The sequence below is a fragment of the Pediculus humanus genome, genomic scaffold (assembly GCF_000006295.1).
Source record: "Pediculus humanus corporis 1103172108315 genomic scaffold, whole genome shotgun sequence".
Classification (NCBI taxonomy): domain Eukaryota; kingdom Metazoa; phylum Arthropoda; class Insecta; order Psocodea; family Pediculidae; genus Pediculus; species Pediculus humanus.
Window position 1 is genome coordinate 467624 of NW_002987884.1, and position 24203 is coordinate 491826.

At 33.7% G+C, this 24203-nt stretch overlaps 5 protein-coding genes across 5 annotated transcripts in view; 3 read left to right on the forward strand and 2 right to left on the reverse strand.

Annotated features, from left to right (window-relative positions):
• Window positions 1-7638: 7638 nt before the first annotated feature.
• Window positions 7639-10532, forward strand: Phum_PHUM596370 (Inositol-trisphosphate 3-kinase A, putative; the record flags this gene model as incomplete). Its single annotated transcript, XM_002432604.1, has 7 exons — window positions 7639-8211; window positions 8342-8444; window positions 8735-8881; window positions 8990-9203; window positions 9279-9447; window positions 9528-9719; window positions 10254-10532. 7 exons carry the CDS (start codon window positions 7639-7641, stop codon window positions 10530-10532), a joined length of 1677 nt encoding a protein of 558 aa, XP_002432649.1.
• A 139-nt stretch (window positions 10533-10671) lies between these two features.
• Phum_PHUM596380 (glutamate receptor, putative) lies at window positions 10672-14428 on the reverse strand (the record flags this gene model as incomplete). The annotated part of the gene is made up of 13 exons (XM_002432605.1): window positions 10672-11054; window positions 11124-11245; window positions 11312-11481; window positions 11557-11826; window positions 11894-12077; window positions 12144-12321; window positions 12407-12506; window positions 12582-12779; window positions 12853-13269; window positions 13336-13518; window positions 13761-13963; window positions 14036-14203; window positions 14317-14428. The coding sequence occupies 13 exons, from the start codon at window positions 14426-14428 to the stop codon at window positions 10672-10674; spliced, it is 2688 nt and encodes an 895-aa protein (XP_002432650.1).
• A 2580-nt stretch (window positions 14429-17008) lies between these two features.
• Window positions 17009-20377, forward strand: Phum_PHUM596390 (Pinin, putative; the record flags this gene model as incomplete). Its single annotated transcript, XM_002432606.1, has 3 exons — window positions 17009-17020; window positions 17119-17188; window positions 17697-20377. The coding sequence occupies 3 exons, from the start codon at window positions 17009-17011 to the stop codon at window positions 20375-20377; spliced, it is 2763 nt and encodes a 920-aa protein (XP_002432651.1).
• Window positions 20378-20883: 506 nt separating this feature from the next.
• On the reverse strand, window positions 20884-22074 carry Phum_PHUM596400 (Non-imprinted in PRader-Willi/Angelman syndrome region protein, putative; the record flags this gene model as incomplete). The annotated part of the gene is made up of 2 exons (XM_002432607.1): window positions 20884-21761; window positions 21858-22074. The coding sequence occupies 2 exons, from the start codon at window positions 22072-22074 to the stop codon at window positions 20884-20886; spliced, it is 1095 nt and encodes a 364-aa protein (XP_002432652.1).
• Window positions 22075-22996: 922 nt separating this feature from the next.
• Window positions 22997-24203, forward strand: part of Phum_PHUM596410 (Cysteine desulfurase, putative) — a gene marked incomplete at both ends in the record, with an annotated part of 1307 nt that continues 100 nt past the window's right edge. Inside the window, 2 exons of the mRNA XM_002432608.1 lie at window positions 22997-23410; window positions 23497-24203. The exon at window positions 23497-24203 is cut by the window's right edge and continues 100 nt beyond it. Coding sequence (XP_002432653.1) covers window positions 22997-23410; window positions 23497-24203 — 1121 coding nt within the window. The remainder of the gene's footprint in view (window positions 23411-23496) is intronic.

Here is a 24203-nt window from a genome sequence, read left to right on the forward strand (position 1 = left end):
CAATGTTTATGTTTGTCTCTCTCTCTCTCTCTCTCTCAATGTTTATGTTTGTCTCTCTCTCTCTCTCTCAATGTTTATGTTTGTCTCTCTCTCTCTCTCTGACATAACATAACATATGAATGATATGTGCGAAAATGGTGAGTTAAATAGTTTGTTGACGTTCGTGTTCATTCATTTCCAGATGCCTCCAGGGGGGGATAAGGAAAATTATTATTTGTTTTTAGTCTTTAACGGTTCGAAGTATTTGTTTCTTTTGTTCTTTCCATTGTTCTCCGTTCCAGGGAGAGAAGGATTTATTATTAATTTTACTTTTCATTGTCTATCGTTTTCCACGAGTATTGTATCTGTCACGTTTTTGATAAATATTCTCCTTTTTTTTTTTCTTTTTTCTTTGCTTCTCGCGTTCGTTAACCGACTCTCGTCACGTTTAAATTTTCATTCATCTTCCCACGAGCGAATTCATTTATTTACACGTTCGTTTTTCGAAAAAGTTTTCACGCGTCGCGAATTTACGATTCCAAAAAATGGAACGAGTTTTTTGGGGGTATTCATCGGGGAGAAGGGGGAGAAGTAGAAGTAAAGTTCCCAAACGTTGGGAGTTGCCCGTTTTTTTAACAAACATGGGAGGAGGACGCGAGTCCTTGGTGAAAACAATGGTAAAAAAAAAAATCGGATAAAAATTCGGATGCGATGCCCTCGCAAGGCACGATGAATCCTTTCATTCATTTATTTCCTGTTATTTGTTGTTGTCTCGTCGTCGTGTGTGTTTGTTTGTTTGTTTGTTTGCGATACGGTTACGGTTGATTGAAATCATCCCAGTGTAGTATTTTCTTCTTTTTTGAATCGATGTAATATTAATGACTTCCCCTTCACCCGCGAGCGAAAACGTTTCGAAAGAGGCGGTTCAGAAAAAAAAAAACCACATACGATGTTTTTTTTTCTTTTCGGCGGTTGTTTGTTTGTTGAACGCGAATGACAACAACAACAACAAACAACAACAACGATAATTATGTTCTCCCGTGAAACAAACGCGTACCAGACGATCCGATTTTTTTTTTGCTAAATTATTATCGTTATTGTCGCATAATTTATTAATAACGAGAAAAAAAATTAATTTATTATCATTATCATCATCGTCGTCGTCGTCTTCGTAATTTAACGTAAATGGGAAAAAGGTCAAAGGTTACGGTTGTGCGACTCGATTTAATTAATTATAAGATTAACCTTACGAGATTGGATTATATAAATCGATAATTCAAACCGAGTTCAAAGAAATTTTGTTTTTTTCCCCCTTTCAAGTTGTTTGTTCGTTTGTTGTACAAACCGATCCGGTTTTCCGAACAGTCTTGGTTGTTTGTTTACCTTTTTTAAAGGTTATTGTTTTCCCGTTAGAGAGAGAGAGAGAGAAAAATATTTCGCGACCGGATATGGGGAAATTTTTTTTTTTTTTTACCGTTACGAAGTTTTCGCGGCGCGAAAATGTAAAGAGTTCAAGGTCGAATTGATAAATTTTTGGAAAAGCTTCGTTTTCAAAACAGGTATATAAGGTCGAAGAAGGAGTAGAGGAGGTTTTCGTTTCCCCCCTCCCGAAAATTTCGTGAATTTTCAAAATGGACTCGTTGATAATATTTTATTCTCTACACGCTCACGCTCACGCTCCCCGTTGATTACAACAAGTAGGAATGCGAAACCCCCCCCCCCAAAAAAAAAAAAAAAACGTTAAATTGACCACCCACGAAAGTCCCGGAGCACATTCAAACTTTCGATTGTAAATTTTTGTTTTGATTCGAATTGGGGAGGGGAGGGAGAAAAAAAAACTCGTTTCGTGTGCGTGTGCGTTTCGTGCACGAGGAGAGGGAGGAGGGGGAAAACGGTTTTTTAATACTACTACCACCACGTGTGATAATTGAAAAAAAAACGTGGAATGATAAAATTGTTTTTTTTTTTTTATGTTGTGTACCCCAATACGCCATGTTTTTACTCTTTTTTTTTGTTCTCGGGTTTTATCGTGGCAATAGAAAAGTAACGGTAAACAACTAAAACCGGAAACGGTCACGTTCTCTCGTCGATTATTTCCGTTCGATCAATTAAACCGATTTTCGTACGAAAATATCCGTACGAAAATTATTTCCGACGTCGGTCGTCGATCGAGTTTTATTATTATTATTATTTTTCTTAATGTTCGATACGAAAAAAAATTGTTTTGTTTGTTTGTTTGTTTGTTGATGAATGTAAAATGTTTTTGGTGCAAAAAAAACGCGGGTGCGAGAGAGAGAGAGAGAGCGATTTCGAAATGACGATTAAAAAAAAAAATTATATATATAAGAGTTAATTAAACTTCAAACACGGAGCGTGCGTTTGTTGTGGTTGTTGTTGTTGTTGTTGTTGTTGTTGTTGTACAATCATCATCGCAATCGCATTCATCATCACTTAAAAAAAAAAAAATTTTTTTTTCTCTCTCTCTCTCTCCTTCTTCAGCATCTCGGGTTATTTTGCAATATATCAAAATAAGCTCGAGGCATAGAACGATTCGTTGTCGTCGTCGTCGTCGTCGCGAAGGTAGAGATACCCGTCTTGAAAACAAACACACACACACACACATACACACACCTATAAAAATTATTATAAGTTGACGACGTTTAAAGTAGTTAAATATACCGACGAAACATATTTATTTACGATTCTTTTAAGGTCACCGACAGATTCGGCATATACGAGTACCGAGTCCGCGTTTGAATTGTGTTTAGTTTGCTTGCGGTCGCCAGAAAGTCCGATCGGGAAAAAAACGGGGGGAAAATTACGACGTGTCGAAAGAAGGGAGGGTAGTAGTAGTAGGAGAGAGAGGGGAAGGAAGGGGTAAGGAAAAAAACGCGAGCGAAATACCGGAAACGGTAGGAAATTTTCTTTTAGTTTTATTATGATTTTTACGCCCCGTTTGTTCTATCTCGGTAGCGAATAACGGAGTGAACGTTTGTTTGTTTGTTTGTTTGTTCGTTCGTTCGTTTGTTTCGATGTGATGTAAGAAAATTTACGATCGAAGAGAAAATTGAAATATAAAAAAATCTTATTGGGAGGAAAGAAAAAAAAAGGAGAGACGACGACAAACGCGAATTATTAATAATTGTCGACTGTGATTTATATATTATCCCGGAGGGGGCGAGAGGGAGACAAGGGGAGGAGAGAGAGGGAGGGAGGGAGAGTCATTGATTAATTAAATAATTAATGAATTAATTACACAGTTTTATACATTTTTTTTTTCTCTTCTTTTCTCGTCGTCCGTTGTTGTTGACTTGGAAAATTAACGGTTAAAAATCGGCGTGGATGGATGCGGTTATTTGTGTTGTGTTGTGTTGTGTGTTTGTTTGTTTGCTTGGTTGTTCTGCTTGCCCGAGTGTGTTTTTGTGTTTGTATCGCGTTTCTTACGAGTTTTTTTTTTTTTTGTTTTTCGGTTGTCGAGTTTAAAGAAAAGTCGAGAAAACGGAAAATTCGTATTTGTTTTTCGCATAGTTTAGAGTTTAGAGGAAGTAATGTTTATTATTATTATCATTATCATTATCATTATTATTATTATTACTTACTCGTTAATATTTCGACCGGTTAAACGAACGTATCCGGTGTGGTTTTACGTCACGGAAAAGAAAAAAAAAATTATTATTATTATTATTATTAGCTTTGATTTAACGAATTATTTCTCGAGCTTGTTAATTATTATTATTATTATTATTATTTGTCGTCTGCGGTTGTTTTTAGAGGGTTCGAAAAATTTGGTGTAGAATCATTAGAAAAAAATTCGTCGTCTTCTGCTTGTGATTTCGTTCGTGGGAAAAGTTGTTAAAAAGGAACGCGAAACGTTTGTCGGTATGTTGAATCGTTAGAAGTAGGCGTGTCACGCAATGTACGCGGCGTAACCGGGATTCGACAAGATCTTAACGATGCTTTTAACCTTTTAACCTTTGATTTTTTTTTTTTTTTTTTTTTAACTTACGGAGAAGAGAAATGATGAGAAACGCGATATGCTCGTACCGGAAATTTTACGATTTATTTACGCGAGTTTAAAAATTTTTAAAAAAAGAAAATTTTAAAACTCAAACGAGGGGGTGGGGGGTAGATCGATATCGATCGATCCATCGAACGAACCAACACTCAAAAGATGATAAATCAAAATTGAAAAGTCCTTCGATAAGTTTTTTTAAAAAAAAAAAAAAAAATTTTTTTGTAAGCGGTCCTACTACTAATCGTATTAGTAGTAGACCCAAACAAGGTTAACGAGTGATGGAAGAAAAAAAAAGCCGTTTGGCAATGGCCAAATGGATGATGGAAAAAAAAAAAAAAAACTGCAAAATGTTGAGAGAGAGAGAGAGAGAGAAAAAGTGCTTAATCATTTATTCATTAAACCCAAAATATACGTACGGATGATAAACTTTTAAGAGATGAAATATCTTGCATAATAATAATAATAATGATGTATCTGGAATCCGTTCGGTGGTTGTTGGATCGATCGATCGATTATCGTCTTTTTCCGTTCGCACGCGTAAAAAAATTTAACGGAAAAAAGTAGGACGTAAGGATTTTAAAATTAAAAATCGGTTCAAACCTTCGGTCGGCCTTTTTTTTGCATGTCTCCAGGGTGATGCCAACCTTGAAAATTTAAAAAAAAAAAAAATAAATAAATAAATCTTGTCATTTTTTAATGAAAAGTCAAAAAAAAAAAAAGAAATTATATCCTCCGGAGAACGAACGAGAAAGAACGAACCAACAAACGAACAAACAAACAAACAAACGGAAAAAATAATAATAATAATAATACGAATAACGCGACGTGATGAAATCGATAACCTCCTACTCTTCATCATAATTATCACTCTCCTTTTTTTAACGTCGCGCACGTGAATTTTTTCAATATTATTATTATTATTATTATTATTATTATTATTATTAATTGAAGACTGCGTGACGTGCGAACGAATCATCATCATCATCATCATAATCACTCACGCATATTTATTAACGTAGTGAAATTAGATTTATTAAAAAGCAGGAAGTTTTTTTTTTTTTTTTGCATTTCGTTTAGTACTGTTATTATTATTATTATTATTATTATTATTATTATTACTAATTTGTTGAGGTCGACATTATCGGGGGGGGAATTGAGGGGAGGAGGGAGGGAAGGGATAAACAAAATTATTTAATAATGTTTGTTGTGCGTAAACCCATGAAATTTTATAGTAATAAATCGGTAGTTGACACGTTAAAAAAAAAAAAAAAAATTGAAAAATGTTTGTTTGTTTATTTGTTTTCGTTTTTGTTGTTGATGTTGATGCTGCTGCTGTTGTTGTCGTTTGTTCGTAAATAATTCATTTGAATTAGAGGGAAAAAATAAGTGAATGCGAACGATTTTATCGTTACGATTAGAGATTAGCGTCGTAAAAGAAATTTTCCGTCGTGTTTGTCGTTTGTTGCCCCCTTCTTGTTTGTTGTTTTTTTTTTTTTTTATATTTCTCATTGTCGGGTTAAAGATGGATGTCAAACGAATTTCTCGTCACGCGTTTTTTTTATTTTTATTTTATTTGTTTTCGCGTCTTTTTTTGTTTTGTCGTAAACCGTTGGATCGTGAATGAATTCATTTTTTTTTTTTTTTTTTGTTTTCGTACAAACGTTTTTTTTTTTTTTGTTTGAACAATTGCTGTCGTTTTTTGATATTTCGTGACGATTATCGAGTTTTTCCTTTCGGGACGCGGGTGTCAAAATGAAAAACGCGGCGTGAGATTTTTTTTTTTTCCCTCCACTCCCAAAGAAGGAAGAAAGGAAGGAAGTCCGGATTGCGGTTTTACTGGTTCTCATTAACGGTTAAAGTTGTTTGTTCGTTTGTTTGTTTGTTTTTTTTTATATTTAAATTCGTGATCAGGTAATTTAAATTCGATTACAACACGTAGTATCTCGTTCGATCATAAATTAAGCGTTAATTTTTTTTTTTAATAATGATGATAATTACCTATCATCATCGTCATCATCATCATTATTATTAACGATTCCGGTTGTGTAATAAAAAAACGCGCGTTTGTTTTCTTCTAAGTTTCGCGAGGGGTCACTACTACGTAAAATCGATGGAGGAGAGATGCAAGATGTGTGACAGAGAAAGAAGAGAAAGTTAGGATGGGGTCAGGGAGGTTCAGGTTCGAAATAACGTTACCCAAAAATGTGCGGAACAACGAAATATGACCTTGAAAAAAAATTAGTCAAAGTCAGGTTGCTTGTGATAGGAAGGGGTAGTATGCAGAGACTCTAAGGCACGACCTACCTAAGGTTAAATCGTAATTTAAAAAATGACGACGATGATGATGATGATGATGATTGCAAAAGTGATGAAATCGTTTTTTTTTTTCTGATTCCACGATTTTTTTTCTTCAACTACGATATTATTATTGTTTCTTTTTTTCTCTTTCTTTTATTATTATTATTATTATTAATATTTTCACATGAAATGTTTTCTTTGTTCTTTCTAAACGTGTGTGTGTGTGTGTGTGTGTGGTGACGTATGGTGCCATTGTTATCGTACGCGAATTAAGCAAAGTAATGATGATGATGATGATGATAATAATGACAGAAAAATTTCGTTTCAACGTTTAACTTGAGTGGAAAACCGTCATTTTGATTTCCGGTTCCTTCTCTCTCTATCTCTCTCTAACGCGATCTTACTCGTATTTCAATATACGATTCTTTTTTTGTTTTTTGTTTTCTTTCGCATTGCGTGTTGTCGTTGCGTGACAGTTAAGGTTACGTTTGACGTCACTCTATTTTGAAGTTTAATAATTATGACCGCATCGTTTTGTTTTTTTTTTTTTTGTGCCTAAGCTCCTTCTTCAAGTCATAAGACATAAGACCTAAATATATCTTACTGATGATCGCAAAGTCGAAGTTTCGTAATAATAATAATAATAATAATAATAATTTTACGTGAAGCTCTCTTAGGTTGTGACTGAATCGCAAAACGGAAACAGGCCAAAAGAGTTTTTTTTTCTTTGTCGAGTCAGAAATTTTTTTTTGCATTGTCTTTTGCCACGTTTGATTTTTAGAGTTGACACGTTGCGCGACGCGGAAAAAAAAAGTGACGTAAAGTTTTTTTGTTTTTTGTTTTTTTTTGCTTTCCCTTCGCGAAAAAGGTGCGGGAACGCGGTGTCGCGTACGTGGCAAAAACCGGAATCGTTTGAAATTGTTTTTTTTTTTTTTCTTTTTTGTGTCTGTATGCGTGATTTGTTTAAAGTGCGTGTGCGTGTGCGTTTGCGTGCTTGCGTGTATGCCTAATATAGGGAGACGAAAAAAAAAAATGTCGTGTCCTTGACTCGAACCGAGGTTTTCGATATCGCGACGGAGACGACGTCATATAATACACATAACATACGGGCTTTCCCACTTTTTTTTTCTTTTTTTTTTTTGTTCCAGAGATTTTGAATCAAGTTTGTTTGTTGGTTGTTACTTATCCCGATGAACTCGTCGTCGTACAACCTCGATATGAGGTTTAGGTTTGTTTTTGTTTGTTTTTTTTTTCCGTGACAGGAAACGGGAATGAATGAACTCGATTGCGGAGTGGTAATCGTCGTCGTCATTTTAATTTTGTAAAACTTTTGAAAAATAAAAAAAATGGCAACGGAAAATCATAATAAATCGGAGGAGGATTCGGAAAACGATCGCGATAATTGTTGTAACAGCAACTATAACAATAATAATAATAATAATAATAATGGTGACGGTGATGATGATGACGACGATGACGCGTCACGAACGACACTCGCGTATGAATACGATAAAGCCGAAGATGAAAATTTTTATCGGGATGAGAATGAGAATCGCGCGATCGGTCTAACGTGTGACGGTGACGGTGACGATGACGACGACGACGACGTCGATCCGTCTTTGAAATTAAGTTCGGATTTCGTCGATAATTTTAAAACGGTTTTGAGTCATCATCACGCGGTTAAGCCCAGGTCTCTTATGGAAACACTTCTCGTCGCGAAAATGGAAGCGGCCACGCTCAAATCTAATGCCACGGATATAATGAAACCTTTGCTCACGAGAACGGATAGCGTCGACAGTTACAGTTCATTCGGAAGCGTGAGTTCTTCGAACGCGGGAAGCGAATATTGTCGGTGCGACGATTGCCTTTTGGGAATCGTCGACGTTTACGATAGCGAAATGATCGTCAGATATAAAAAGGTATCTCGAACGCATTCCTCCCCTCCCCCCGAAAAAAGTTTCCACGGGACCCGAACGGGAACGTCGAACGTGTAACGATGAAAGCAGAAGACGAAAAAGTGTTTTGAGTGATTTTTTTTTATTTTTTCAGGCATCCGGTTGGAGAAAGCTTAGAAACATTGTTCAGTGGACGCCATTTTTTCAAACCTACAAAAAACAAAGGTATCCATGGGTGCAGTTGGCAGGGCATCAAGGTACGTACGTGAGTGCGTGCGTGCGAGCGAGCGTGTGAGACAAGATTCTGATTTATCGTTTTCGCAAACTCGCAAAAACTAATTTAAAAATGAAAAAGATGGCGTGTCGGCGCGCGTTGTCGACGGTTCATTTAAGGCGTTGACGATTTATTATCATTATTATTATTAAATGAAGTGCGTGTGCGTGTGCGTGTGAATGCGAGCGAGAAAAAGAAACAGGATCGTTTAAATTATTTAAAATAATAATAATAATAATTTAATTTAATTCGTTTGTTTGCGTTGCTTTGCAGGGAATTTCAAAGCGGGACCCGAACAGGGAACCATTTTGAAAAAACTTTGTCCGAAAGAGGAAAAATGTTACAAAATACTTATGAAAGATGTACTGAGGCCATACGTACCTGAATATAAGGGCCAAGTCACATGCGATGGAAACGAATGTATCCTTTTTTTAAGAAAAATAAGAGAGAGAGAGAGAAAATGTCGACGCCATTTTTCCAAAAAAAAAAAAAAAAAAAAAATTTTTCCTGAGCTCGCGTTTTAATCAGGCGTTTATTTACAATTGCAAGACCTCCTCGTCGATTTTACGTCTCCGTGCGTTCTGGATTGCAAATTGGGATTGAGAACGTATTTGGAAGAAGAATTGCAAAAGGCTAAAGAAAAGCCCAAACTCCGAAAGGACATGTACGAAAAAATGATACAGATCGATCCGAGTGCTCCCACTTTGGAAGAACACAGACTGAAAGCGGTCACGAAACCGAGGTGAGAGATTAAAAACCGGAAACGGAACCACCGAAAAGAGGAAACGAATGGTTACCGAATTTTTTTAAATTTCAGGTACATGGTTTGGAGGGAAACGATATCGTCTACAGCGACGTTGGGCTTCCGTTTGGAAGGAATTCGTAAAAGCGATGGAAAATCGTCGAAAGATTTCAAAACGACGAAAACAAAAGACGAAGTCAAAGAAGCGTTCAGGGATTTTACAAACGGGTTTCCTCACGCAGTGGTAAGAAAAAGGAAAAAAAAAAAAAAACCGTTCGCTCGTTATTATTATTATTATTTTTAACTGACGTCATCATTTTCCAGCCGAAATACGTACAAAGACTGAAAGCCATAAAAGCAACATTAGAAGTATCAATATTTTTTTCCTCCCACGAAGTCATCGGAAGTAGTTTGTTGTTCGTTCATGACAAAGTCAAAGCAAACGTTTGGCTGATAGATTTTGCCAAAACTCTAACGCTTCCGGATCAGACGTTCATAGATCATAAATCTCAATGGGTAAGACAAAGATGAATATATTTAGGGTCGCGCAAATAAATAATCCTCTGTCATCACCGAACAGAAAAAAAAAAAAAAAAATTTGGCACTCGTTCGTCACAGTCGTCACCGTTCGGGGTTGACAATTTTTACACCTACGACGATGACGATCGTGACGTAACGAGTCGATGGGTTAATTAGTCGTGTCTTTTAATCATCCATGCTTGAATCCGCTCCCACCGATGTTTCGCTCGTTTACAAAAAAAAAAAAAAAACATTTAATTCGACCTTTAATCAAGGAAATTATCATTATTATCATTATTATTATTATTATTATTATCACTCTCATGCATACAGGTAATAAAATGAATGAATGAATGAAATTGAATGGTCGAACGTCGTAACGATTTTATTATTGAAAGTAATCAACGCACCCATTTATAAAAAAAAAAAAAATTTTTAGTTGTTCGATTAATTGATTTGATCGATAGATCGATCGATCGATTTATCGATTTATTGATTTTTGTTTTTGTTTTTGTTTTTGTTTCGATACAGGAAATTGGAAATCACGAAGATGGTTACCTAATAGGCATAAATAATTTAATAACAATATTTTCCGAGCTCGATGAAGAACAAAAATCCTTTGAGTCATCAATTGATATGGATAAGGAAAAGAGGACGGGGAGTAGTAGTGGTAGTGGTAGTAGTAATAACAACAACAACAACAACAATGTCGACAATGGCGGCGGCGGCGACGACAGCGACACCAAACCGGAAACGGTCGTTAAAAATCCGACATCAGCGCCGCCGATAAATGTTGCGGATGAGACTTGAATTATTAAATAAAAGTATTTTTTTTTTTTTTTTTTTTTCGATTATTTATAATTTAATTTAATTTAATTTAATTTAATTTAAATTTAATTTAAATTTAATTACAATTTTTTTTTGTTGGAAATAAAAGAAAAGAAAAATTTCAATTGTAAAAAGGTTGTTGTTGTAGTTGTGTTTGTTGTTGTTGTTTTTTCGGATAAACGGAAATGTAAGAAACTCTCGGCATCATTTTTCCGGGTCCGGTAGATTTGAAATTTGTTGTCGGATACCTGGGACGAACGAAATCGAAAAAAGGATCACCGGAAGTGAAATTCGTTACATTGACGTCATCGTCGTACCGTTTTTGAAATCTCGTGTTCGAAGTTATGACGTCATCTTTTTTAAATTTTTTTTTCTTTGCGAGATTTTTCTTTCGATTTTTTGGATCGACGATGGTTTTCGATTTGTGTTTGTAGTATAATATTTCGCCGGCGAGAGTTATCATGGCCAAAACCAAACCGAAAAGCGTTGCTATGAAAACTCCACCTGGAAAATTTTTGAATCGGTTAATCGAGTGGAGAAAAGAGGGGAGAGGGGGTGAGGGAGGGGATTTACCCAAACTTCCGAGAGTTATTCCTTCGTTGTCGTCCGTATTCGGGCAATCGGATGTCGCGGAAGAATTCCAAAATTTTGCCGTTTGCATTTCGAAATATCTTTCCCTTTGTAAATCTAATATTCTGGAATGGAAAAATCGAATGGAATTAAGAATTAAGAATTGAAAATGTTTTTCCATAATTAATTACCTCCTGCTGATTTCTTCCTGTAGGACGCTTCCCTGTTGAACGGCTACGGCATAGGGTCTCTCGGCGAAAACTTCACCGACTTCGGTCAAATTGCAATTTTTATAAACTTCGTATTTTATTATGGCTTCGTTGTGTATGAATGCAAATTCTCCAGTTTCGCTTTCCAAAACCTGGATTTTAATCATCATCATTATCATCGTTATCTTTATCGTTTAGTCGATTGATATAACCTTTTTGGAGACAACCTTTTGTATGCCGACTGTTTCGTTATCGACCAATCCGGTTTGTTCTATTGCCAACAATATGTGACCGTATTGTTCTTTGATTGGATAATCCCAAACTCTGAATTGCGTTTCGTCGCTCGTCGCATTCAATGCTAAATTTTTCCATGCTTGATAAAGAGTGTCTTCTGCTTTTTTCATGTTTACGAAAAAACTATGGGTGTCGCTGTTACGCACGACAGTGTAATTGATTCTGCTTTGTCTTGCTAATTGTTCGAGTGATTCGACAGGCGACTGAAATCATTTCCGGTCGATTTTGTTGAGTAAAAAGAAAAATATTATTATTATTATTATTGTTTACCTTCATTCTTTCGACGGTTAAAAACGCAGCTAAATTTGCAGTGAATGTTGCCAACATAAGAACGACGAAGAGCCAGTAGGCAGCAACGAGTGTTCTACCGGAAAGTGCTTTGGGTGCTTCACCACCGCCTTGAGGTGTGAATGACGTCAAAGCAAACCAAAAACTTTCTTTGAGTGTGAATTCTCTGGAGAGAGAGAGAGAGAGAGAAATTATCTGGAGAAAAGAAGGTGGTAAAAAGGGAGAAACGTACCTGCAAGGATAAGGATACATTTCCTTATTATTTCTTGCGGAATATGGAGAATATTTGTCCAGTAACCAAATCATAATTCCAGTAACGGATAAAGCGCCGAGAATCGACATCCAAACTTCTATCCGTAAAACTGTCATAAATTTAAAAAGTGACGTCGGACGTATCGGTTTTCTTATCACTGAAATTTGAGAAGAAGAAAAGAAAAAGAAAATTCTGGAAAATTCAAAAAAAAAAAAAAAGAAAAAAATTTTTGTTAAACGAACTTATGGAAATTCCAGTTTGATGAAAATAAGGAGATACGAAATCAATGATTTCTTCTCTTTCTGACGTCATAGTAAGAGCACCGATAGCGATTTCCGTTTCCTGTAAATTGAAACAACACCGGAAATGATTTTGAATAGAGAGAGAGAGAGAGAGAGAGAAAAGTGATTTACTTACCCCCCGTGCTAAATCACCGACTAAACCGTCCCATTTTCCATTCGGTAATCTTTTACCATATTTTCCAGATTTTGGAGAACTGAATTCATAATCGAAATTCATTAATTCCGATAATTTTTCTGTTAATTCCACGCAATATCCTTTCCATATCAATTCTCCAGTTTTGAAATCTTTTTCCTGATAAGACCAAGGTATTTCCTATGAAATCGCAAAAAAAACCGTTATAAGAAGAAGAAGAGAGGGGGAGGGGAAAAAAAAGATGGCGACTCACTCCAGGCACGACGCCGATTCGGAAAAATCTTTTATCAGGTTCCATAATTTGTCCTGGAGAAAGTGCGAAACCGTTTTCAGAATTCCACGTTCCCAAATTGATTTTTTCCGATTCGTTCGACACGGAAATTTCTCCAGAGGATTTGAAATAAATTAAATTATCTATGGAATCGTAATCGAAGGATTTGTGTCGGCTTAATAATTTAATTAAACTTTTTTTAAAACTCGCGGCCGTTGTGACATTTTTGTTTTCTTCTTCTTCTCCAGATGGAGAAGAAGAATCGTCACCGGTGACGCTGACGACGTCACCACCGTCACATTTTAATTTCAACGGTTTTATTTTGACATTTTCCGACAGCATGTCGTAGACTACGTCACCGATGAGAATTCCAAAATTGGAGAGAAAAGTCGAGACTATCTAAATACAAAAGAAAATTTAATAATGGCGACGATAATTTTTACTGAAAAAAAAAATGGCCGTTACCTTGAAATCTTTCGGACAAGTGCACATTTCGTCTATGTTTAGCATTTGACAACACGTGGTTTTTTTCATTGTTATTAAATTAGTTAAAATTTTAACGTTGGTCATATCAAAATGGTCGTAATTGAAATCGGTAAATATTAAAGTCCATCTTCCATTTCTTTTTACCAAATTCGATTCTAGAGCCTAGAATTATAGTCCCTCTCTCTCACTCTCTCTCGCGATAAGGGCAAGAGAAAAAGAGGGAGGGGGAGGGGTGAAGATAAGAATAAAATTAAAAATTCTTGGAATTTAAAAATTTGTTTAAATTCGATTGGTTAATTAAAAATTTTTAATCTCCACCCCCTTTCTTATTTTTTTCTTTTTTTATAAGAAAACGTATGAGGTCGTAAGGTAAATATAGACAAGTTAGAAGAAAAAAAACTCACGATGCGAAAAAATTGTTTCATTTTTTCCGTCGTTGCGAAAATGGTAAAAAAAGATGGCGTCGGTCTCATGTTAATCAATCCTTGTACGTTTTTAGACGTTAATTTATCCAATACGACAACTCTTAAAACGGAATGACCGATTAAATAAAATAATGCTTGATCTAATTCGGATTCGTTTTCGAATATCAATGCTGAATCCGTACCTGAAAATGGAAAAATAAATTTTTTTCCAAGAGGGTCGACTGGAAAGAAAATAAAATCGGGATATAATTAACCGTTTCGAAAGGATAAGAAATCATTCATGGAACGAACGAATGTTCTAATGGTGACGTCAGCTCTTATAACTGGAATTTTATATTTTCCAGCCAAATTATTAACTTTATCCCATCCGCTCCATGTCAAATCGATGACGATTGATATTCCTTTATCGGCAACGGCACAAACTGAAATCAAAAAATGGCGATTGCGGTTTTTTTTCGTTCGAGAAAAAGGGGGGGTGCGTGAGGGGAGCAAACCGGAAATGAAAGTAAAGTGAAATGTAATAATATAATTTTACCGTGGTTGTAACTTTCACTTTCTTCATCTCTCATTAGAGTGACGACATCAATGTTAAATATCAATTCTCTTCTGTATTTGTCTTCTGCTAGTTTGATGCCCTCGCTCAACATTTGCGGTAAATTTCCTGATTTCGATTCCGTTAGCAAAACTAAAAGAAATAAATGATAATGGCGATATCCGAAGAGTTTTTGGTTGTCGGTTGTTGTCGGTTGTTGGTTGTTACAAACACTTACGTAATTTGACGTTTTCCTGACACAAAATTAAATCAATTAATTTTAAATAAAAATAATAAAATTTAAGAAATTTTTTTTTCATTCCCGTTAATATTCGTATTAGTATTATTATTATCGATATTTATTTTTTAATCATTCGATGAATGATTGACTGGAAAAAAATGATTCGAAACCGATGAAAACTGGAACAAACGATGGAATGATGGAAAGAAAATCGTGAATTATTGATAACTTTTTTTTTCCATCCATTCAAATCATTTTTTCCCCCCAAAAAAAAAATAAAGTGTGGGGGGCCGTGAGGGGGGCTACGTAAATATGAATAATTAAAATGTGAATTATGTAAACACAATACATATGGACGCAGTGACGGATTAAGGGAATTTTCGTTTTTTTCATATATTTAGGAAAATTATGAAATTTTTTTAAAAGGGGGGAGGTGTGGGAGGGAGGGAGGGAGGGAAAGGAACGACGGCCATTTTTTTTTTAGATTTTAATGAGTTAAGGGATGATTTCCTGTTGCTGTTGAAAATTGTTTTTAAGTTTACGTTATTGAGCCAACAGGAAAACGTGTAAAAATTTTATTTTTGATTTTGTTTTTTTAAAATAATAATAATGATGATAAATTATATCATATCGTAATAAAGAGGTAGCGACGAATTAAAAATTTATTACGTTTTAGTAATTACGTCATCATTTATTAAAAAATTCCTTTCGGAAAAATAATAATAATAATGGATTATTTGATTTGGAATAATAACTTAATTCGACTCTGATTTTAACGACACGAAAATTTCAATTTTGAATTATTTAAGGTAAACGTTTGTCGGGTAAAACTTTTATCGACTTTTTTTGTGACGGTTTTGTCGGTTTATTTAACGTGTCACGAGAATTAAATCTTAATAATGACATTATGATTTTTAGTAATTTTTTTTTTTTTTTAAGTCGTGTAATTAGATTATATTATTAATACAGTATTCTTCTCTCTCTCTCTCTCTCTCTCTGTCTTTCTGTCTTTCTATTCTTCACCTTCTCTCTCTCCTTTTCTCTCTTCCTTTCTGTGTGTTCTTCTGTTCTTCTATTTCTCTCTGTCTCTGTATGTCTTTTTCTTTCTCTCTTTCCTAAATGTCTATGTGTCCTCTCTCTCTATCTTTGTCTATCTATCTATGTGTTTCCTTCTCATTTTCTCTCTCTCTGTTTTTCTACGTGTCTCCTTCTCTTATTCTCCTCTCTATCTCTGTGTCTCTTTATGTCATTCTTTGTTTTTCTTTCTGTTTATTCATGTGTTCTTTTCTTTTTCTCTGTTTGTTTCTCTCTCTCTCTCTCTCTTTAACTCTGTCTTTCCGTGTGTTCTTCTTTTTCTCTCTTTGTTTCTTCGTCATTTTCTGCCACTTTGTTTTCCTCTCTGTCTTTGTCTTTTCTCTCTGTTTCTTTCTCTTTTTGTATTTCTCTCTCTTTCTCTTTTTTTTATTTTTTAAGGCACGTTTGATTTTGTTTGGTGATGGTAACGTAATTATAAATTTTTTTTTTTTTTGGTCTAACGAATCCTCATTTCCGATTCCCCTGACTTTTTGCAAGAGAAAAAATTATAATTTTTTTTCATTGATTGTTATTACGTCATCACGAATGGATTAAAAAGAGAGAGAGAGAGGAGGAGAGAGAGAAAAAGTTTATAGAAAGGCGAAAAAAAAACCTCAAAATAAAAAAATTGCTGCGGTTGATAATTGATGACGTCGTGTAATGCGGTGTAAAATTAAAAAAAGAGAAATGAAATTTTTCTATTTTTAATAAACAACCTTTCACTTCTTCAGGTTTCTGTTCAGGATCATTAAATTAATAAAAACGATTTGAAGGGGGGGAAACCCAAAATTTAATTAATTAACTGGAGAAAAGCAAAAAAACAAACGGAAAAAAAAAGAAGAAGGAGGAGAAAAAAAAATTACGTTTATCTATTGACACGTTAAATTTTACACATTTCCGGAAAAATTAAATCCATTTCCTTTTTCTCTCTACGTTTGTTTTCTTATTGTTTGTTATTTCTTTTCATCATTTTTCTTTAAATGTCTGTTTTTCAAAATGGCGGACAAAAAAAAAAGTAGGAAACTTCATAAGTTACCGGAGAGAACGCTTGGAAGGGGGGAGGGGTGAGGGAAAAAAAAATCCACCATGGTGTGAAACCACAGTAAAGAAAGTTTTTCTCACGTACGGTAATAATAGTAATAGTAATAATAATAATAATAATGATCAATTACACAATCCACAATGAATCAAAGGATCGGGGGTGATAAAAATAACTGAAAATGGATAAAAATTCTCATTTGTACTCTTGTTATTAAAGGATCGCGGATTAAGTGAGTGGGTGAGTGCGCGTGGGAAATAGTTTTTTGTTTACTCGTAAAATGTTCCAGCAGTGAATTGAAAAATTTATTTGTTTGTGATAAAAAGACAAAAAAAAAAAAAATGGACGCAAAGGTAAATAAAAAATTAATTTTTGTAATACAATTTGTGTCGTTATAAGTAATTATTATTATTATTTTTAACGTGGAATTAAAATTTATAAAATTTTTCAGATATTTTTACTGTTTTTATTTGTTGTCGTGGCACAATCATACGAAATCCTACAAACAAACAAGTTTGAAAGTAAGTTTTAATTTTTATTATAATATTCATTCTCCAGGATTCCATTTTATTTCTCCAGATTTTTTTCCCTTTGTTTGTTTGTGTTTGTTTGTTCCTCATACAAACAATTTTTTTTTTAAAATCTCGTTCGATTCGTAATAAAATTATATCGCCTTTCGAAGTACATTTTTCGTATATCGAACAACCGGAAATGAAATCGTTTTTCCGATCGATATTAACAACGTTTCCGCTTATGCGATTACGAGTTTCCCCCCAACCTTGTAAAAGTTTACGCATGTAAATAATTTTTAAATATTTACAGGAATTAATTCCAAAAGGTACAGAACACGTTTTGGAACAGGTTATCCAACAAAAGATCAAATTCCAAAAGCAAGTAGTAGTAGTGGTAGTAGTTCAGGAAACGATGAAGAAACATTTGAAAAAAAAACAAACGAAAATTTTAAAATTAATAAACAACAACTTCCGGTTGGGAAAATAATAAAAAATTATAATAATAATTATTATCCAGAAAGGATAAAAGATGTTGAAATGATATTACCATACGATAAAGTATTATATCTACCACTTATAGATGGTAAACCTAAACCATACGATGGATATCGTACCCATCCACGAATCGAATCCAATCCCGAAATAATAATAAAGAAAAAAGAAAATACGGAAAAGAGAGAAAGAAGATTACAAAAAGGACAAATAGTTTATGGAAATCCAAAAATCGCGCTGAGTCCTTTTCATCATTCAACGATTAGGCCACCCATAAAATATCGAGGTGGTATATCGCCCTACTATGATTTTGTCGATTCTACACTCACGAGAGTCGAAGGAGTTAATGCTGAGAAGAAAAATCCTGCGATTTTCGATAGGAGTAGACGTTTAAAAAGTGATACGAAATCGGAAAAACATTCGAATACCTACGAAGGAGGAGGAGGAAACGAGTACTTCAAAAGTGATAGCACAACAAACAAAGAAGAACGATATTATGGAAATAACGGTTTCGTACCGTCATTTTGGAACGGTGGTTTTAACAATCCGTCATCTGAACAAAAACAATCAAAGGTTATTTCCGGTGAGAGTTTAAGCAGCGAAGAAAAAACCATTTATGATTCTGAGGAAATTGATGATAAATACTTGAAAGGAGAAGAAAACAATCCGAGAATTACATACGGAAGAGAAAAAGAAAGCAGGTACAAAAGATCAACAAGGCAGACCCGACAAAAGGTCGATACTTTCCTTCCTTCCGGTAAAATTGACAGAAGAAAAAAATACCAGAGGGAAATTACGTCAGCGGATGTTTACGATGGTTCCATACATAAATATGACGTTTCCGAACAATCTTACGGTGTTCCAGCATCCATATACGAAGGAATATTCGAATCCGATGAATTTTATGATTCTCGCGAAGAATCTCCAGCGAGTCACGAATCCTATCGCGATACGAGTTATCAAAATCGTAATTCTTATCATTCGTCGACGAGCAGACATTATTTTGGAAACGAACAACAAAAAAGTTCACAAAATCATCATTATTCCGCGTCATCTTCTTCCGGTGAATCAGATTATCGGAAAAAGAAAACATTCGATGTTAATTTTTATAGGCCTAAAAAATACGCGGATCCCGATTACGATTCTGAAAAATTAGCAAAAGAAAATGAATTCGTGGAAAAAACAAAAAAGGAAGAACTTCCGGTTAAGTTTTTAGAGGGGAAAACAAGTCACGAAACGTCCGAAACGATACAACAACAATCGATACCAAAACCGATACCAAAACCGGTGCATCAACCAGTACCACAGCAAGTGCAACAACCGGTACGACAGCAAGTAAAACAATCGATACAACAACCGGTGCATCAACCACAGCAAGTGCAACAACCGGTACGACAGCAAGTAAAACAATCGATACAACAACCGGTGCATCAACCACAGCAAGTGCAACAACCGGTACGACAGCAAGTACAACAATCGGTACAACAATCTGTGCAACAATCAGTACCACAGCAAGTAAAAGAATCGGTGCATCAACCAGTACCACAACAAGTACAACAATCGGTACAACAACCGAAGCCACAGCAAGTAAAACAATCGGTACAACAACCGAAGCCACAGCAAGTGGAACAATCGGTACAGCTACCGGTGCAACAATCAGTATCACAACGAGCACAACAACTGGTGCAACAACCAGTACCACAGCAAGTGCAACAATCGGTACAACAATCGATACCACAACAAGTGGAACAATCGGTACAGCAACCGGTGCAAGAATCAGTATCACAACCGATACCACAACCAATACCGCAACTACCGAGAGTAAGATCGAAAGAAGACGACAACGTTTGTCAAACGATCAAAAGAGGGGATATGTTATGCACAGTTTGTAAAAATGAAAAAACCTCGTCCTCTTACGAACAGTGCAGATTTAGTCGGAAAACAACAACAGCTGGAAAACATAACACGATTGACCTTGATAAAGATCAAATCCTGGAAAATACATCAGTAGTAAAAAATATTTTAAATAAACCTGGAAATTCACCGAGAAAAATAATAATAAATTTAAATAAAAGAACGAAAAGAGATGCATACGATAATGATGATGATTCGGAAGAATATTCTGGAAAATTTAATATGGAGGAATCCGAATCCGATGAATTTGGAAAAGATATAGAACATTTAAATTTCGATCCATTTTTTGATGATTTTGTAAAAAACGAAGAAAAAGATTTTGAAAATTACGAAGGTTCCGAATCGGAAAAACATTATTCCTATTTACCCAATATTAAAATGGAAAAGATGATTGTTAAACCGGAAATAAAACGATCGTTGACGATACCGAATGAAAAAAACAAAGAAAATGTCGAAAGAATACCGGAAGAATTTCGAACGAGAGATTGGTCGAATTGTGTAAAAACAATCAGAAACAAATTAACGTGTTATAAATGTTTCGAAGAAAATGGAATCACGAATGAAAAATGTACTCGAAACGTTTACGAAATTATAAAATCCCCCCAAAAACAAACAACCATTAACAATAATAATAATAATAATCAATTAAAAGGAATCAAAATTGAAAATTTATTTCCGGTTTCAATTCCATCGGATAAAAACGAAAAATATTATACCGGAAGAAGTGGTTATAATTCGTTTAAACAATCGTCCACGTTTCGAAAACCGTTAATTCAAAATTTAACAAAATAACGGTCGGAAAATTTTTTTAAACTTTCGCTCTAAAACCACGACGGATTTTTTTCCTACCTGAACGATAATCGAAACGAATAACTTTCGAGGTTTTATTATTATTATTATTATCCTACCTGTACATACCTAGAGTAAAAAATTTCTTTTTTATTTTTCTTTTTATTTAATAAAACACAAAAAAAAAAAAAAAAAAAAAACAATTCATTTATTTAATTATTTTTTCGTTTACAAACGCGCCATCTTTTTTTTTTTTTTTTAATTAACTAAATATATAATATTTAACTTACGGTAAATAACAATGGATGACGTAATTTAAATAATAATAATTCAACTAAATGAGACTAGAAATTTTTTAAAATAATAAATAAATAAATAAATAAATAAACAAAAGCAGACTTTCATGGGCAGTAATTAAGGTAACGTTTTTTTTTTTGTTAACAATACTAATTAGTTTTAAATTGATTAATTTAAATTAATTCCCCATTTTTTTTTTTGCAATACTTTTTTCAACAGTTGTGTTCGTTGTTGAATTTATTATTATCCGATTCTAAAATGAGAAATTCTTCATCTTGTTTTTTCGTTTGTTGTTTTTTAACGCACACTCTCATCGCCGAACCATTATCCCATTGTTTGTTTTTAACGGTCGTTTGTACGTCGTTTAAACCAATATCCAAATCTCGAAAACCGTTAAGTAGAAAAATGGCGGCGACGACCGTTAAAAATCCGCATACGTTTCCTATGACGTCATCATAATTCAAATTTTCCCATTCGGAATATAAAATGGTGGACGACGTGACGACGAATATCGTGAATAAAACGTAATAAACGGGTGTTACGATGGCGGTGTTGAATAAATCTAAGGCTTTGTTTAAATAATTCATTTGTGTGACGATGCAAACGATAATTGTTATAATTAAAAAAAAATTAAACGTGTTTATCAAATCCGTTATTTCGTTTCTTATCGAGTCTTGTATCGCGATACCCAAACCCTTGCATGCCAATACGGTTAAAGAACCCACGGCCGAACACATCAATATGTAAACGAGTGCGTTTTTATGACCGTATTTAGGACCGAAATAAAAAAATATTGATAAAAATATAATGGCAACGATAAAAAGGTAAGATAAAAAAGTTAATTGTTCCATGTTTTCAATAATTGATTCCATAGTTTGAATTTTATCCTTTTTAGGTGAGTGTATGATAATAACTGTTGAACCTATTATGCATAAAACACATCCAATTTTTCCTAATATGTTTAATTTTTCATTTAAAAATTTCGATGCTAATATCGATGATACCAATACACTGAGAGCACCAAGTGGTGCGACTAATGTCGCTGGTGCAAATGCAAATGCAGCAAAATTTGCCAATTCACCGATTCCCACTGCAAACATATATATTTTAATATCATCAATCAGTAATGGAGAAAGATTTTCATAATTGTAAAACAAAAAATAATGATGATTGGTTAATAACTTACTCAATAATAATCCAACCCACCATACACATTCCGTTAGATAACCATATCCTCCAGCAGATGCTCTTACATTTCCTCTATTACTTATTTTAATCAATGCTTTTTTTTTAACTATAAAACTTGAACCTATGAAAATTGTCGATATAATCGCAAGGATTAATCCAACAGTTGAACCATATTCCGATTGTTCAAAATTTGTGACATCATCATGTTCACCCATGCTAATTTCGATTAAAATGATTCCGATTAAATGAAAAAATTTACTTTTCAGTTTATCGAATGACAAGAAAAAAAAAACAATAATTAAAAATAACAAAAAATTTTTACTCGAACAATATTAAATAATTTTATTTAAAACAATTTTTTTATTAACTTCCCTACTTGGAAATTAATTTAACTATAATAATAATAATAATTATTATTTCTTTGATGAAATCCCTTGAATAATACAAATTTCATTCAAAAAATGATTAGTAATGATAAATTGTTATTAAAAAAAAAAAAATACTCACATATATAATAATAATAAATTATTAAAATCAATTGATTAAATAAATTATTGTACTAAAATTTGTAAATTACTAAAAAAAAAAAAAAAAAAAAAAAATCCCTCAAATTATTATTAATATTAATAATAATAGCATTAAATTTAAACTCAAACTTTTTATTCTTTTTTCCATTTGGTTCTGTATTAATTGATAATGATGATAAACAATAAACGTGTCATTAGAAAAAAAGTAAATAATAATATGGTCAACGACCAACGGCGTAACTAACGTTTTTTTTTTATTATGGAAAGGTTATGTTTTTTTTTTTTTTTTTTTTTTTTTTTGTTGTTTTTCGAAATAGTTATAACTCAAATTATTATTATTAATATCACTTTTTTTTGACACAAAACAATCGAAAGGAAATTAGTTTATTGTTGTTATCACTATTTTTTGCTTAATGTTTAACGGTTTTTAACCAAATAAACACATATGAAAAACTTGTGTGAAGTTGTTGTGTTTTACATGATTTTAAAAAATTTATTATTATTATTATTATTAATTGACAACATTACAACACGTGTATGACAACATTACAACACGTGCATGACAACATTACAAAGCTTGTAAATTATTTATTTAAAAAAATAATTTATAATGACGAGTAATGAATCTTTGGTTTATTTTGATCACAATGCGACAACTCCAATGGCACCAGAAGTAATTAAAGGTATATGTGATTCACTGGTGAATGATTGGGGTAATCCAAGTTCGTTGCATTCATATGGAGCCAAAGCCAAAGCGAGCATCGATAAAGCAAGAAAGGAAATAGCCAACATGGTACATTGTGCTCCTATAGAAGTTATATTTACATCAGGTGGAACTGAAAGCAATAACATAGTTATTTATAGTGCATATAAACAATATAAAGAAAATAAAATGAAAGCGAGTGGAAGTAAAAGTGATGATGATAAACCTCATATGATAACGACAAATGTCGAACATGATTCTGTATTATTACCAATCAAACGTTTAGAAGATGAATCCAGTATCACATGTACAATAGTAAAAGTAATAATTTATTTTTATTTATTTATGTATATTAACTTAATTAATTGGCTATTATTATTAGAAAAATTTTCATGTTTGTTTTCAAGGTTCATAGCAATGGATGTGTGAGAGTTGAAGATATCATATCGAAAATAACAGACAATACGTGTTTAATAACAGTCATGGCTGCCAACAATGAAACAGGTGTTATAATGCCTATAACAGATTTAGGAAAACAAATACACGATGTAAATGTCGAAAGGAAAAAAAAACAAATGAGAGAAATATTATTTCACACGGACGCCGCGCAAATAATAGGAAAAGAACAAATCAATTTTCACGAAATGAATTTAAATTTTTTAACAATTGTCGGTCATAAATTTTACGGTCCTAGAATCGGGTGTCTCATTGCAAAATCAACGACTCAGGTTTATCCGGTTTTCGTTGGGGGCGGACAAGAGAAAAATATGAGACCGGGTACGGAAAACACTCCCATGATAGTCGGATTAGGTATAGCGGCAAAATTAGTTAGCGATAATATAAAACAATACAAGGCGACCATGTTGAAATGTCGCGAAAAATTAGAATCGAGATTACATGAAGTTTTCGGGGATGATATAAGGATCAATTGCGAGGATAGTTTGAGATTGCCCAACACTACGAACGTATCATTTAAAGAAATGGGATTGGAAGGGACTCTAATATTAAGCAGATGTAAACATTTAATTGCCGGCGTGGGAGCCGCGTGTCACTCCTGTCTATTCTCACAGGTTTTAGTCAATTCCGGAGTCTCCCCAAACATGGCTAAAAATTC